A 13,399-nucleotide genomic window follows, 5' to 3' on the forward strand; every position below is an offset into this window, starting at 1 on the left:
GGATGAAATCAGTGAGATGTCTCCTTATACCCTCCCTCCAACTCAAATCATGAATTCCAAAGGATGGTAAAGAACCCATCTATTCCCAGGGAAGGAGTTAAGCAAAACCTACCTATTTCACATAGTGATTCAAAAGGGGACCAGAGGAAAGGATTTAAACTAAGGCTCTTTTGGTAACATTCAGATCCTTTGGCAAGCCGATCTGTCTTGCTGTTAAGAGAGAAAGAGGGAGGGGGAAACAATGAGGAGAGATTCTGCAGGAAAATGAGAACAACGAGCTATTTCTACAGCTTGCATAAATAACCACAGAAATATCTCCTGCAATCAGCTACCATTATTTTGTTAGGTGGCATGGAAATGGGGGCATTTGTATTTTTCCAAATTGAGCAACTTGAGCATCTCCCATATGTAAACTGTACATTTCTACATGGCTTCGGTAAAAACAACAGGAAAACCGGTTTTTGTTGTTGTTGTTGTTGAAGAATGGTACTGCTTAAACTGCTTCACATCCATTCTGGAAGAGAATTTCTTACCTCAAAATGAGCAGGAAGCCCAAGGGAAGACATCTTTATCAATCCTTGTACTTTAGCACCAGGGACCAGCAAGGGTCCAGAAATATTCTATCCAGTGATGAGTACATGGTAGCTACTCTCTGAACTTGCACTGGACTCTGGGGGCATTTAGAAGCTTTCCAAATACCTCCAAACCAGATTGCAAGATCACAGACTACACCTTTCCCTAGGCTCTGCAAGAGGACAGTAGCACGCTCTGACTTCCTGGTTGGCTCTCAGTGCAGCCGCCAAAAAGCAAGCCTTCTTACTGCTTCAAATGCCTCTGAAGCTCAGAGGGATGTCAAGGATGAGATTTTGTCCCTTCTCAAAGTTGGGGGAAGGGAATGTTCAAAAGCAATAATAAATCTTGACTAGCTATTTGTGAGCCCAAAACATATTGAAATGCAGGACAACAATGCAGCGGAGTAAAACTTGCAACTCTTCCTAAGGTCTTTGTGCAAGACTGCTCCTGTATTTTGAAGTACTGACAGTCTTTAAAAGCTGGGAATGTGTTCATCCCGTAGGACATGATAGTTCTTAGGATGTGTATTCTAAGGAGTAGCAAAGTTCTGCAATAAGACAAAAAAAAATTCTAAACTAAATATAGAGCTGCCTTATAAAATCAGGCCACAGGCCCATCTAACAGACTGGTCCTTTCCCGCATAAGTAGATCTGCTCAAGAATAATTATATCAGCCTGTAGCTTTACATCACAAATGAAGGTGTTGATTCAGAAGTAATTTTTATGCTGCTTTTTGCTAGGGAAATTTGTATGTCTCCAAACTGAGGGCTAAGAACTGCGCACCTACAAGAAGCAGTGCAAAAACGTTTTGGGAAAAGGAGGAATCTAGGGGAGATAGCTTGTCCCTAAAAAAAAGAAAAGTCATACCAGTATACATGCCCCAGGAGCGAAAGCATGAAGCATGCAGAGTCACCAAACTCTGTCACAATGTCATCGTGGCTTTTCTGTTTGTTGAACACACCACCAGACAAGATCTGTTCTCCTTCTGCAAGTCTGTTTAAAGATAATAAGGTAATAAAAATTACAGAAGCATTGATGGTGTAGCCCAAACCAGTTCACAGCTCTGCCACAGACAAGGTGGGTGCTCTCAGATACACAACTCCCTCACATGGTTTTTGTGAGTATAAACGCTTCAGATTATTTAAACATTCCACTCCACCTCCAACAATCTATCTTGCTTATCTAGCTCTAACATGATCTAGAAACAGAAGCCATTCTAGGCAGTACATCTCTACATGTTGGACCCACAAAAATGTGCACCCTATCAGTGGCACTGCTGCTAATAATGCATAGGGTAATCAGGATGTCTGTGTGGAAGCAAGCATCCCTGCTTTCAGGGACAAAATCAGCAATATGAATGGATCACTTACGGCATATCTGCCAGCACCAATTGGTTATGGATAAATCTGCCTTCTTTTTTTGAAAAACGAAACAAAAACATCGTTAATATTAACTTGATTTTGTCTGGTTTGGATGACAGAATATCCTGCAGTTAATTCAAAATTCCAGGTATAGGGCGATATATAAATTCAATGAAGAAATAAACAAAAAACAAAAAAACTGGATGTGAAACCACCTGAAACCATGTGACCACACCAGAAAAAAAGGGGGGGAGCACGCAAGTGCAAGGCCTGTGGCTGCTCTCTCCCATTATGCTAAACCATGATGGTTTAGCTGGGCATCCAAACCAGGCCAATTTCTTTTGCACTGCTATGGGCAATGTAATGGTAGAGGTAAGCATAAAATCTTTGTCTCTGGCTCTTGCATGCTGTTTTCCTACTGGCCTCTCCTTTCTTCAACTTCATTGATATTTCCCATGCCTCCTCCTGTCCCCTGCTCTCTTCCTATCCTGCTCCCTTCGCTCAAAACACCCTGTCTCTAGATTCTCTGTTCTTTAAATTCCATACCACCTGGCTCTCCTGCCATTTGGCTCCCCATACTTCAGTAACCAAACACTTGCTTCATTAAATCTATGGTTTGTCAAAACTGTGTGGCTAACATATTCATCTTTAGAAAATCCATGATATCACAACAGCTCAGTGAGAGAAATTTGCTGATGACAGGCATCAAACATTTATCAGTTTCATAGGACTGTTAAGTGCCCCCAGATGCTTAACACTTACAGCTCATCTAATTTAGCATTTTAAAAGTCCTAGCTGGACACTTGTATAAAATTTCATTCTTGATCTAGGAAGAAATTTCTATATTTTTCACCATTTCCTTTACAAGACCTTCAGCATGTTTAGTGATTTCTAGCACACTGGCCACATCTGAAAGTGAAAATGAATTTCATTATGCTATTATCCCAAGATCTGATGGGACAATAAATGGCATCGGACTCTCTTAAAAACATTAACTACAACTTCCAGCAGCACCAACAAACCAATAAGACAACTTACTTGCTGAGGTCAACACAGCACTTGGCAAGCAAATATTTACACTGTGGGGTGGTACAACTGTGTCCTTTAAGAAGCCTGTATGCCTTGTATGCTTTTCCTGAGCGATAGTAACAGGTTGCCAATAGGAACAGGGCATCTTCTGAGTGCACTGAAGAAACGGGTGGGGTGGAGAACATTAAGATCCATCATTTAAACCTCTGAGTGCAAACAGTTTATCTAAATATCTATTACTGGCCATAAAAATATGATTTCCAATGTCAAAGAAAACTGAAGGATTAGTAACATCAATTATAATCTTTTACTAGCTAGTTAGTGCATAGAATCTCTGTGCATCCACATTTTATGAGGGACAATAAGATCTGCTGTATAACAGACAACCACTGATGTACTTCAGCCTATTCAAGGTTAAGAGGTGTGCAGTGATTACAACCAATGGAATAAGTTTTTAAAACATATTCCAGGTACTCATAGACTCAACCCCTTTAACCAGGTGCTATTAGTATTGGTCTCAAAAGCCCCCCCCCCGCCACTTGTGGCCATGCCCCTTTTCAAAAGGAGCAAATACAAAATATTTTGATAAAATAAAGAAAGATATCCCTAAAGTTGTCATTTGGAATTAAGGAGCAATACTTTCTTCCAAACAGAAGGTAGAGCTCCCAAACAAACTAGAATCCTGACACACCTTTTAAAAATAAAAATTAAGCAATGTCTCCACCTTCCCTGATAGCAGTCTTAAAACATAGTTCAATTTTTAAAAAAACACGTATTTCATTTTTTTATTTAACCATTTAAGCATCTTGTAGGACATACATACCACTAGCCAACTTTTTGTTGACACTCTGTACCTAACCATACCTGCTTATTTACAATACAGTCATACCTCGGGTTAAATATGCTTCAGGTTGAGTGTTTTCAGGTTACGCTCTGTGGGGACCCGGAAGTAACGGAACGCATTACTTCCGGGTTTCGCTGCTCGCGCAGACGCTCAAAATGTCATGCGCATGTGCGGAAGTGGCAAATCACAACCTGTGCACACGCAGACGTGGGTTGCGTTCACTTCAGGATGCGAACGGGGCTCCAGAACAGATCCCGTTCGTATCCAGAGGTAACACTGTACAGTCGTACCTTGGAAGTCGAACGGAATCCGTGCCAGAAGTCCGTTTGACTTCCAAAATGTTCAGAAACCCAAGCACGGCTTCTGATTGGCTGCAGGAAACTTCTGCAGCCAGTCGGAAGCCACGGAAGCCCCATTGGACGTTCTGGTTCCAAAGAACGTTTGCAAACCAGAACACTCACTTCCAGGTTTGTGGTGTTCGGGAGACAAAATGTCTGAGTATCAAGGCATTCGGGATCCAAGGTACGACTGTACTCACATCCACCTATAGCCAAATTAACAATGCAGAAATTGAAGCTCTTCAAAATACACAGATAAATTCACAAAAAGTGCAGACCAGTAACCACAGCGGATGCATACCTTCTGCGTACAATCTCTCTGCCAGGAACACGGCATCCCGGTAAGCATAGTGGTTAAGTGCCTGCCATATAGCGGCCTGTATGAAAAGGGTGGGGAGGAGGGAGAGAGAAAGGAAGATTAGCACTATAAACCAAAACTAAATTCACAGAAAAACAAAACAAAAAATAAACACTTTTCTATCTTTCTTGTATCTCTTCCCTTGCTGATTATTGTCCTTCCTGTTCCCAAATACTCATTATTTCACAATATATTATTCTACAACCCTGAACAGCATTTTATATGGGAATAGTTCTACTCCTCTGTCGGTGTTGACTAGAAGGGCCTACACTTCATTTCAGAAGTGTGTCCAATCAATTACCCTCAACAAACCTATTTCCATCATTATAACACATTACAAAAATCAAGAACACCACATACATTTATTAACTACATATAAAGTGTTAGTTGGAAAATTCAAACTTTGTCAGGGATTGAAAGACCACATAGGACACACAGCAGGTAGGCAAGTGTTTCAGCCACATATATTCACATTCCCCCATTAGCCATTATGGTTACTTGATTTTCTTCTCCTTTTAAAGAAAGTGCGATAGAAGACTACTTTGGGGGTATTTTGCAAGAACGACCAGATTTTGTAATCTATGCATAAACTAAAAATTCTAAATTCACTAGCATAAAACATGAAGTTGGGCCTCCTACACTAGAGTATCATAAGAAACTGCAAGTGTGGCTACAGATGAAAGTCAACAAATGTTAATATTTTCTCTAAATACTCAAGAAAAAAATAAAATAAGGCAGAATAGGACCTAGCATATCAATTCCAAGCAGGGTTATAGAAGTACAGTTATGAACTATCAATAGTACTATCCAAGTACTGGATGGTCCAAAGTAACATGAAAAGAAAGCCAAACATTTCAAGAATAATGCACTTCAAGTCACAAGAAAATTTAAAAGGTTCTTTTAGTGTGTGCAGTTGAAATGAAACAAAAAGATGATTTGGCTGACATGCTCTCCTCCTGTCCTTGGGGCAAATGTTAACAAAAAAGAAAATTGGGGGGGGGGAATGAAAAGGAAGAGGAGGGGAGCACAGAAAAATAAAATCATAGTATGTTTTATGATCCAGGGATAAAGATCATATCAGATCTTTAGGCAAAAAATAGGGCACAACTGTGTTAAGATATTTGTACCCCACATTCCCACTTTTAAAATGGAGGCGCTTAAAGTAGTACACATGACAAATTAATAAAAGCAATAAATTTATTATATTATACAAGAAATACTAACAAGTACATAAGAATACTGTATTTTTCGTCCCATAGGACGCTCCGTCCCATAGGACGCACCTAGTTTTTTGAGGGGGAAATAAAGGAAAAAATTTTTTCCTTTATTTCCCCCCAAAAAAGCAGGTCGGAGAAACCAAACCAGGTCGAGGAACAGCGGGATGGCGGCGCTGCGCCTGCCTGCTGTCCCCCGAGCTTGTGGGGCTGGCCGATGTCTGCCCAGCGCGAGGGGCGCTCTGATTCAGGGCGCCCTGCCCGCTGGGCGGCAGGCTGCTATCCGCAGCGTGGGGAGCCCTGCGGGGAACTCCTGCAGGGCTCCCCACGCTGCGGATGTCTGTCCGGCGCGCAGGGCGCTCTGCTTCAGGGTGTCCTGCGCGCCGGGCGGCAGGCTGCTATCCGCAGCGTGGGGAGCCCTGCGGGGAACTCCTGCAGGGCTCCCCACGCTGCGGATGTGTTCCCGAAACACCGGGCGCTCTGCTTTCAGGGCGCCCGACGCTCCGGGAAGCAGGCTTCTATCCGCAGCCTAGACATCCCTGCGGGACCTCCCGCAGGGCTGCCTAGGCTGCGGATGTCTTCCTGAAGCCTGGAGAGTGAGAGGGGTCGGTGCGCACCGACCCCTCTCGCTCTCCAAGCTTCAGCGAAAGCCTGCATTCACCCCATAGGACGCACCCAGATTTCCCCTTCATTTTTGGAGGGGAAAAAGTGCGTCCTATAGGGCGAAAAATACGGTACTTTTTAAACCAGCAATTCAAAAAATAAAGCTAACAGTAAAAAAATAGCCAAGACTAGAACAAGGAGAATTTTACATACATAAATTAAAAGTTTGCCCGAAAAGAAACTCAGTGATGGAACACTGGCAAAGCTACAGCAAATGAACCTGCCAGGGCATGGAGTTTCACATTCTGAATAAATGGCCTTCCCTCATATCCTCACTAATAATACTCTCAGAAGGTAAAGGGATGTGCAAGAAGGCCTCACAAGACGATCTGAAAGGATGGGCACATCAGTAACGGTGGAGGACGTCCTTTAGATATTGCAAAGGCAGCAACCATTTTAGGCATGTCCGATACGTGCACAATTGCACCAAACCCGGAAATGCCCTGAAAAGCCACAAAAACATCACCAAATGGGGCGGCTTTCCATGGCCCCGCAGATGTGTGCAGGGGTCCAGAACATAATCCCTGCGCAAACCGGTCGCTGCCTAAGTCCTCAACAGCTTTAAAGGTCATGCCTAGCACCATGAATTGCACCACAAAATAGACTAGTCGTTAGTGCTGTAGATATAACACTGTGACATGTTCCTGAATTCTGGCACCAGTCAGAAGTCCTGAAGCAACTTTTCCACTAGCTTGTTTCCAAACAGTCTTCAAGGGCAGCTCCGAATACAGTAATTCAGTGTAAGACATGATGTGACCATGAGCAGGTCCACCATGGTGCAGTTGGCAGACCAGCTGAAGCTGAACAATTGTGTTCCTCGCCACAGGCACCTCCTAGGCATCTTAAAGCAAGGCTCAGCTTTGTAGCAGTGCAAATCTGATTTGTTAAGGAGCATGCAAGTTCTTTGAGAACTAGGGATGTAAGGAGGAAGCAATTTCTGTCCCATCCTGTGCTCACCACAAGCAGCACTGATTCTATTCCACTACAGTTCGACTTGCATTAAAACCTATATTATTGATCTCTCTATCTGCTGCGGCCAAAACTAACGTACTTAATTATATACTTAGTTTCAATGCATTTCAATGGAAGGAAAACATCAATAAACAATGTAGGAAACAATGTAATTATTTATAGAACATTTGCAGACTTGCATGACTTCCATCCTTCACCCCAGATGAGTATGCAAATTGATGCAATTTCTACTCCCATTTTGAGTTTCCAACATAATTTTTCGATGTCCCTATCCAGAGCACACTGACACTCACTGGTTCAGTTGGCAAACTAATCAAGAGCACTTCTGACTTGTCTAGATTGTGTTTCAACTTGTTTGTCCACATGCAACCTATAACTGACCTCAGACAACAATTGAGGACCTGCCTGGCCCTGTAGGTAAGATCATACAGAGTTGTGCATCATTCACATATTACTGATGATAACCAACACCAAACACAAATGATTTCTGAGAAGTTTCACGCTGATACTAAATAGCAAATGGGACATAATGGAATACTGTGGAACACCATAGGCCCCAAACCAAGTCACTGAACAGATGCCCCCACTTCACTATCTTCTGTAATCTGCCCTCTGGGAAGGACCAGACCCACTGTAATATGTACCCCTATAACCCACCCCAGCAAAGTGACCCTGGTCAATGGCATCAAAAGACAATCATCCAGCAGACCCAAAACAGATGCACTGCCCTTGTCTAGTTAAGAAACACAAGAAGCTGTCTTATAATTGGTTCATCTAGCTCAGTTTCGTCTACACTAACTGGCAGAGGCTGTCCAGGATTTCTGACAGGGCTGTTTCCCAGGCCTACCTGAAGAAGCGATGAGCTGAACCTGGCACTGTGCAGATGTACTATCACTGAGCTACAATCATCCATCAAAGCTATCAAACCCATTTATGATCCAAAACCAGGATGGAACCCACAACGAAATGGATCAAGATAATTAGTCTCCTTTAGGTAGGCCACCAAAACATGCTCAAACATCTTACTGAAGAATGGAAAGTGGACATTGCCCTGTAACTGGCCAACACAATGAAATCTAGAGTGGGCTTCTTTAGCAGAAAATGTACTACACTTTCTAAGCTATATGACGTAGCTTCCTTCCCGCCTCCTGCTCACCAATGCAGCCAATCCTCCTTGGATGCCAAGATGTGCAAAGGTCATGCGATCAACTGAACACTCCCAAGAATCCTGCACACATTCCATAATGAAATAACAAACAGTTGCCAGAAATACAGCAAGTGGATCTATCAATGAGTTCAAATTTGACTCGACAATCATTGCATTGCCATTGGCTCCTCAGAAAAACAAAAAGTCAACCTGGCTGTTCGATATGAGAAAGGACACTCAGAAACAACTGTGTCAATGGGAAAGCATTTCCCCATTCCAGAGGTCAACCAGAGTCTCAGCAAGGCTGTCCATCAAAATCCTCTTGTAAAGAACAGATTGGCAAAGGCTGACTCTCATACCTTTCAAGCAACTGCCTATGCCCTGCAGTATGACAGCCACAGTGGTATGCACACTTTTAAGTTAGACTGAATGCTTACTTGGGCGCATTACTAAATACATGCTTGGCAGCTGCCCACAATTCTCAGTGGAGACCTGAAAAAATATGAGCACAAGCATCTTTGGCATAACCTTTTCCTTTGGCATAATTTTTGGAGGTCAGAGTGAAAGAAGTGAGAAGAGGACATTTCTAAGATTTTCCATCTTAACAGGAATGCATGGTTTTACCTTGCTCAGCTCTACATAATAAATAATCAGAGAGTCATTTTATGTCAGCTTTGAAGGTGCTTTCACCTTGCCATTCAGAAAAGATGGCACTGAACTATAAATAATTAAATGAGGAACAGTACAGAGTAAATAAGGAGACCGTGCAACAAAATAGAGAAAATGCATTATGTGGAATATGTGCACATGGTTTCAAATGATTCCATGGAGTTAGAATATTTGTGGGGCTGCAGGGAATAAAACCCTATAGGATTAAAAGAACATGAGAGAAGAGAGCAAGAGGTCAGCACTGTTGTAATAAAGAAGGGGAAGGCAGAGTACAGTCATACCTCATGTTCCGTTCTTTCAGGTTACGTCCCATGGCGACCCGGAAGTACCGGAAAGGGTTACTTCCGGGTTTCGCCGCTCACACATGCACAGATGCGCAAAATGATGGCATGCGTATAAGTGGCAAATCACAACCCGCGCGTGCACAGACACGCTGCTGCGGGTTGCGTTCTTTTCATGTTGTAAATGGGCCTCTGGAACGGATCCCGTTCGCAACCAGAGGTACCACTGTACACTGAAGATTTTAAAAATCCCAGCTGCCTAGTCAGCTAGGCGTCTAACATTTGGATGACACGGCCTAATGCCTGCAGATAGGTCCGACTCCATCCAGATATGTCACCTGAAGATCTCATCAAGGCTTCTGGACTCATGAAATATTGTTCCGATCTGGCCCTAGTCAGTTTTCTTCCTGCAACGGAGGAGCTGAAAACATGTGGATGTCTTTAGATAATTGGAGAAGGTTATGCTCCATATAGGCAGGACCTCCTCAACACAGCCCCAGCTCAACAACAGGTCTTCCAGGTAGTGTTTTCGGGAGGGAGCAATCAGTGTCTGTATGTTAACATTCTGATTGTCAAAGATGACAGGGTAGGGGAAAACAGGAGGAGATCTAAGCATGGAATACAAGTGTGTATGGGAAGAGAATTCATGGGAAAATTGAAATGAAGAAATAGTTATATGAAGCAGAAGGAACGAAAATCTGGGAAGAGCACCTCCTTTGTGTGCAAAAGGTCCCAGGTTCAATCCCCTGCATTTCCAGGCAGGACTGGGAAAGACCTTGGCCTAAAATCCTGGAGAGCTGCTGCCAACAGGCAACACTGTATAACCCAATGGTCTGACTTGGTAGGAGGCAGCTTCCAGATCCCCAATGCTCAGCTCCCTGGAAGGAAGACCACTGGGCGTCCCATGTAAATGCATGATATTCGTATGACTTATTGCAGTATATGTTCTAACGAGAGAAAGGGCGACTGATTGAACAGGGGTCCTTACTGGGAAGATGAAGTGGGGGGGGGCGGCGGGGAGAAGAGAGACTGAAGAGGGCTGAGAAGAGGGGATCTCTCTTAGGAAGGAGCAGTCAGCTAAGAATGCTGGGGGGGGCGAATCAGTGGTAATTGTTGGGGTAGGTGGGAATGCAGAGAGGGTGGCTGGTGGGAGATTTAAGGATCTGGAAGGAAATGGGGTTTATCTAAAAACAACACCACATGGCACGTTCCAGGAAAAGGAGTGGGGGGGGGAATGACAAAATTCGGGGGTGAGACGCGTGAACAAGTGTGTGTGCGCGACACCCACAAAGGGGGGGGAACGTTAAGGAGAGTGAAATTTTAAAAGGAGAAACCCCTCCCCCCGCTCCCAGCAGAAAGGGGTTTTTTGTTTGCTTGTTTGCTTTGCTTGATTTTTTTTGGTTTTGCAAAGGGAGCCCTTGCCCTGTCACGGCAGAAAGGAGAGCGGGCAGGAACCCAACTGCTCCCCTTCCGTCCCCTCCCACCCGGCCTGCCTTCCTTCCCCCGCTCCCCCATATACAGGCCCATCGCCACCGGGGTCCTTACCTGGACGGGTTCTTGCAGCACAGTCATCCTGCCCCGGCTCCCCCCTCAGGGACAGGCCCCGGATGAGGGAGGTGGGGAGAGGGCGCCCACTCTCTCCTCTCCTCTCCCCCTCCTCCTCCTTCCTCCTGACAGACTCCGCCTCAGTGGGTGACGCGGAGGCGGCGGCGGCCCGGACCCCGTCTCATTTAAACTGGTAGCGACCGTTAACCGGGCCGTGGAGGAGGGAAGCGAAAGGAAGGGAAGGCCCCGGCCCGTCAGGAGCCGAGTCTTCCCGAGCGGCAGGCGGAAACACCCGACGGCGTGGACCTCTTCCTCTCTTTCTCGAGCGGCGACGGAGAACAGCCCGAGCGGACCCGAAGGCCTGGAGCTCTCTCCGCTTCTTCCCGAGCGGCGACGGAAAGGAGCCGAACACACCAGTCTGATGCTCCGCCTCCTTCCCGAGCGGGTGACGGAAGGGGCTCCCGGACGTGCCCGAAGAGCAAACTTCCTTTTCCACGGCTCTTGACGGAAAGAGCCGAAAGAAAGCGAAAGCACGCGCGGCGTCGAATTGGCCGGCTCGGCGGAAATCATCCAAAACTTCACCCCGCTTCCTCTCGGCTGTTGACGGAAAGAGCCGAAGCGGCCCGAAACAGTCCTTGATTTGAGGCGAGAGGGGTGACCTCCATCAAGAAACTTATTCTCAAGTATTATCAGCTCAGAATTTGGGAAGAATATACTGTGGGGGAAGTTCATACTTGGAATAGACGAGAAGCTGGCTGCTCTCTGAGATTTGTGTACTCACTGATTTTGTTTTTAAGGGAAATATTTCCTTTGACCTCTTAAAGAAATATTTCCCCAGATTTCCTTAAAAGTAAACAAAAACAAAAAAAACCCAACACTGATGAAAGTATGGAGAATTTCTGCTGAAGCCTCTGAATCTTCTTTAAATTTTTTAAAATAAAATTTATTTTTGCAGGAATAACTTTATAAAGGACTGAACTGCAAACAGATCAAGCCAGAGTACGCTACATATGTAGGTGCATGGTGTTTCAAAATACAGTGTGAAATCAGAGGACAAAATTGCAGCTTATTCTTGGAGCAAAGAGATGGGCAGCAATTCTTCCATCTGGGCTAGTGGGCTTGATCCCTGTCTGTTTCAGTTGCCCTATATATATATGTACATGGGTCCCTTGTATCTAGTAATAGATATAAGGTTGGGAGGTGTGTGTGCTTTTTTAAAAAACAGCTGCCTTGATCGGTATGTAACATCAGGAAAAGTACATATTAATAAATAGTTCCCCTCCAGAACGGTGTCTTATTGTGGGTGTATTCTGAAACGTGTTCTTTACATAATAATAGTCCAATAGTGCTGGGTATATTAGTTGTTCTGTGTTGCTTCCCCAATGAAAAGTTACGGGATTTCACACACACAAATACTGTGGTACCTCGGGTTACATACGCTTCAGGTTACAGACTCCGCTAACCCAGAAATAGTACCTCGGGTTAAGAACTTTTCTTCAGGATGAGAACAGAAATCATGCTCCGGCGGCGCGGCAGCAGTGGGAGGACCCATTAGCTAAAGTGGTGCTTCAGGTTAACAGTTTCAGGTTAAGTACGGACCTCTGGAACGAATTAAGTACTTAACCCAAGGTACCACTGTAAATTGCAGGAAACGAAGCAGCATGACTGACTGCTCCATCACTTTTGCAGTGCAAATAGTGTTGAAAGTGCAGTCACATATGGCTGCCCTGACAGCATCATAAAAGGGATATCCAGAAGGGCCCTTAATCTGTGTTGGCAAAGAGTGCTGAACAAGGAGATTTGTACAGTCAGCATACTCTCCCTGTTTCTATCTAAACTTGAATTGTGGATCAGACATGGATCAGACACTTCTAGGAACCAAACTTGGCCTTGCTAGCCTCCTCCGCCCCCTTTCTTCATCTCTTCCCGTTCCCTGGACTGCATGGATGATGCCACCATCCAAACCATCTTTGGTATGGCGTGCTTTCTTAATCTTAGGCAGGACTGCCACCATCAGCTCTCCTTGGGCAAGGATGCTATTTTTACCTCACTTCAACCCCCCGAGCCATACCCCACCCTGGGAGCCGGGGAAGAAAACTTTAAAAGGAAGCAGCCAGGCACTGGCCATTGTCCTGGGAGGATTCACCTAGATTAAATTTCTATTTATATAGACCTTCTCCAGCAGTGGTGGGCGGTTATGACGAAAGGGAGAACAGCTGGTGTCAACCAAAGCTTTTTATAAAACACACTGTGTGTTTCTAAGACCACCTATCTTCTGGGAGAAGCTGTGTCCTTATAGCAGGCCAGGCAAGAGGTGCAATTTTGGGGTAGCCGCAAAGCCATTCAGGTGCAGGGCCTAGGCATTGTTGGGTACCCAAGGAGGGGCCCAACACCACTCTCTGGCGA

The 13,399-nt window shown here is 44.7% G+C and overlaps 2 protein-coding genes across 5 annotated transcripts in view; one reads left to right on the forward strand and one right to left on the reverse strand.

Annotated features, from left to right (window-relative positions):
- The window catches only part of CDC27 (cell division cycle 27), a 28,250-nt gene extending 16,667 nt beyond the window's left edge, over window positions 1-11,583 (reverse strand). For 3 of the 4 annotated variants that reach the window (XM_083582726.1, XM_083582727.1, XM_083582725.1), the window contains exons 1-5: window positions 10,994-11,438; window positions 4,446-4,521; window positions 2,972-3,119; window positions 1,440-1,565; window positions 113-210 (exon numbers count right to left, since the gene is read on the reverse strand). In XM_083582726.1, the coding sequence (XP_083438852.1) occupies window positions 113-210; window positions 1,440-1,565; window positions 2,972-3,119; window positions 4,446-4,521; window positions 10,994-11,020 (475 nt within the window). In that variant the 5' untranslated portion in view covers window positions 11,021-11,438. Of the gene's footprint in view, window positions 1-112; window positions 211-1,439; window positions 1,566-2,971; window positions 3,120-4,445; window positions 4,522-10,993 lie in introns of all 4 variants that reach the window. The other variant, XM_083582728.1, reaches the window with a different exon arrangement.
- Window positions 7,559-13,399, forward strand: part of RPL19 (ribosomal protein L19) — an 89,868-nt gene continuing 84,027 nt past the window's right edge. The window contains exon 1 of the mRNA XM_083583641.1: window positions 7,559-7,563. Coding sequence (XP_083439767.1) covers window positions 7,560-7,563 — 4 coding nt within the window. The 5' untranslated portion in view covers window position 7,559. The remainder of the gene's footprint in view (window positions 7,564-13,399) is intronic.

Source organism: Podarcis filfolensis, assembly GCF_964270895.1.
Source record: "Podarcis filfolensis genome assembly, chromosome: 13".
Lineage (NCBI taxonomy): Eukaryota > Metazoa > Chordata > Lepidosauria > Squamata > Lacertidae > Podarcis > Podarcis filfolensis.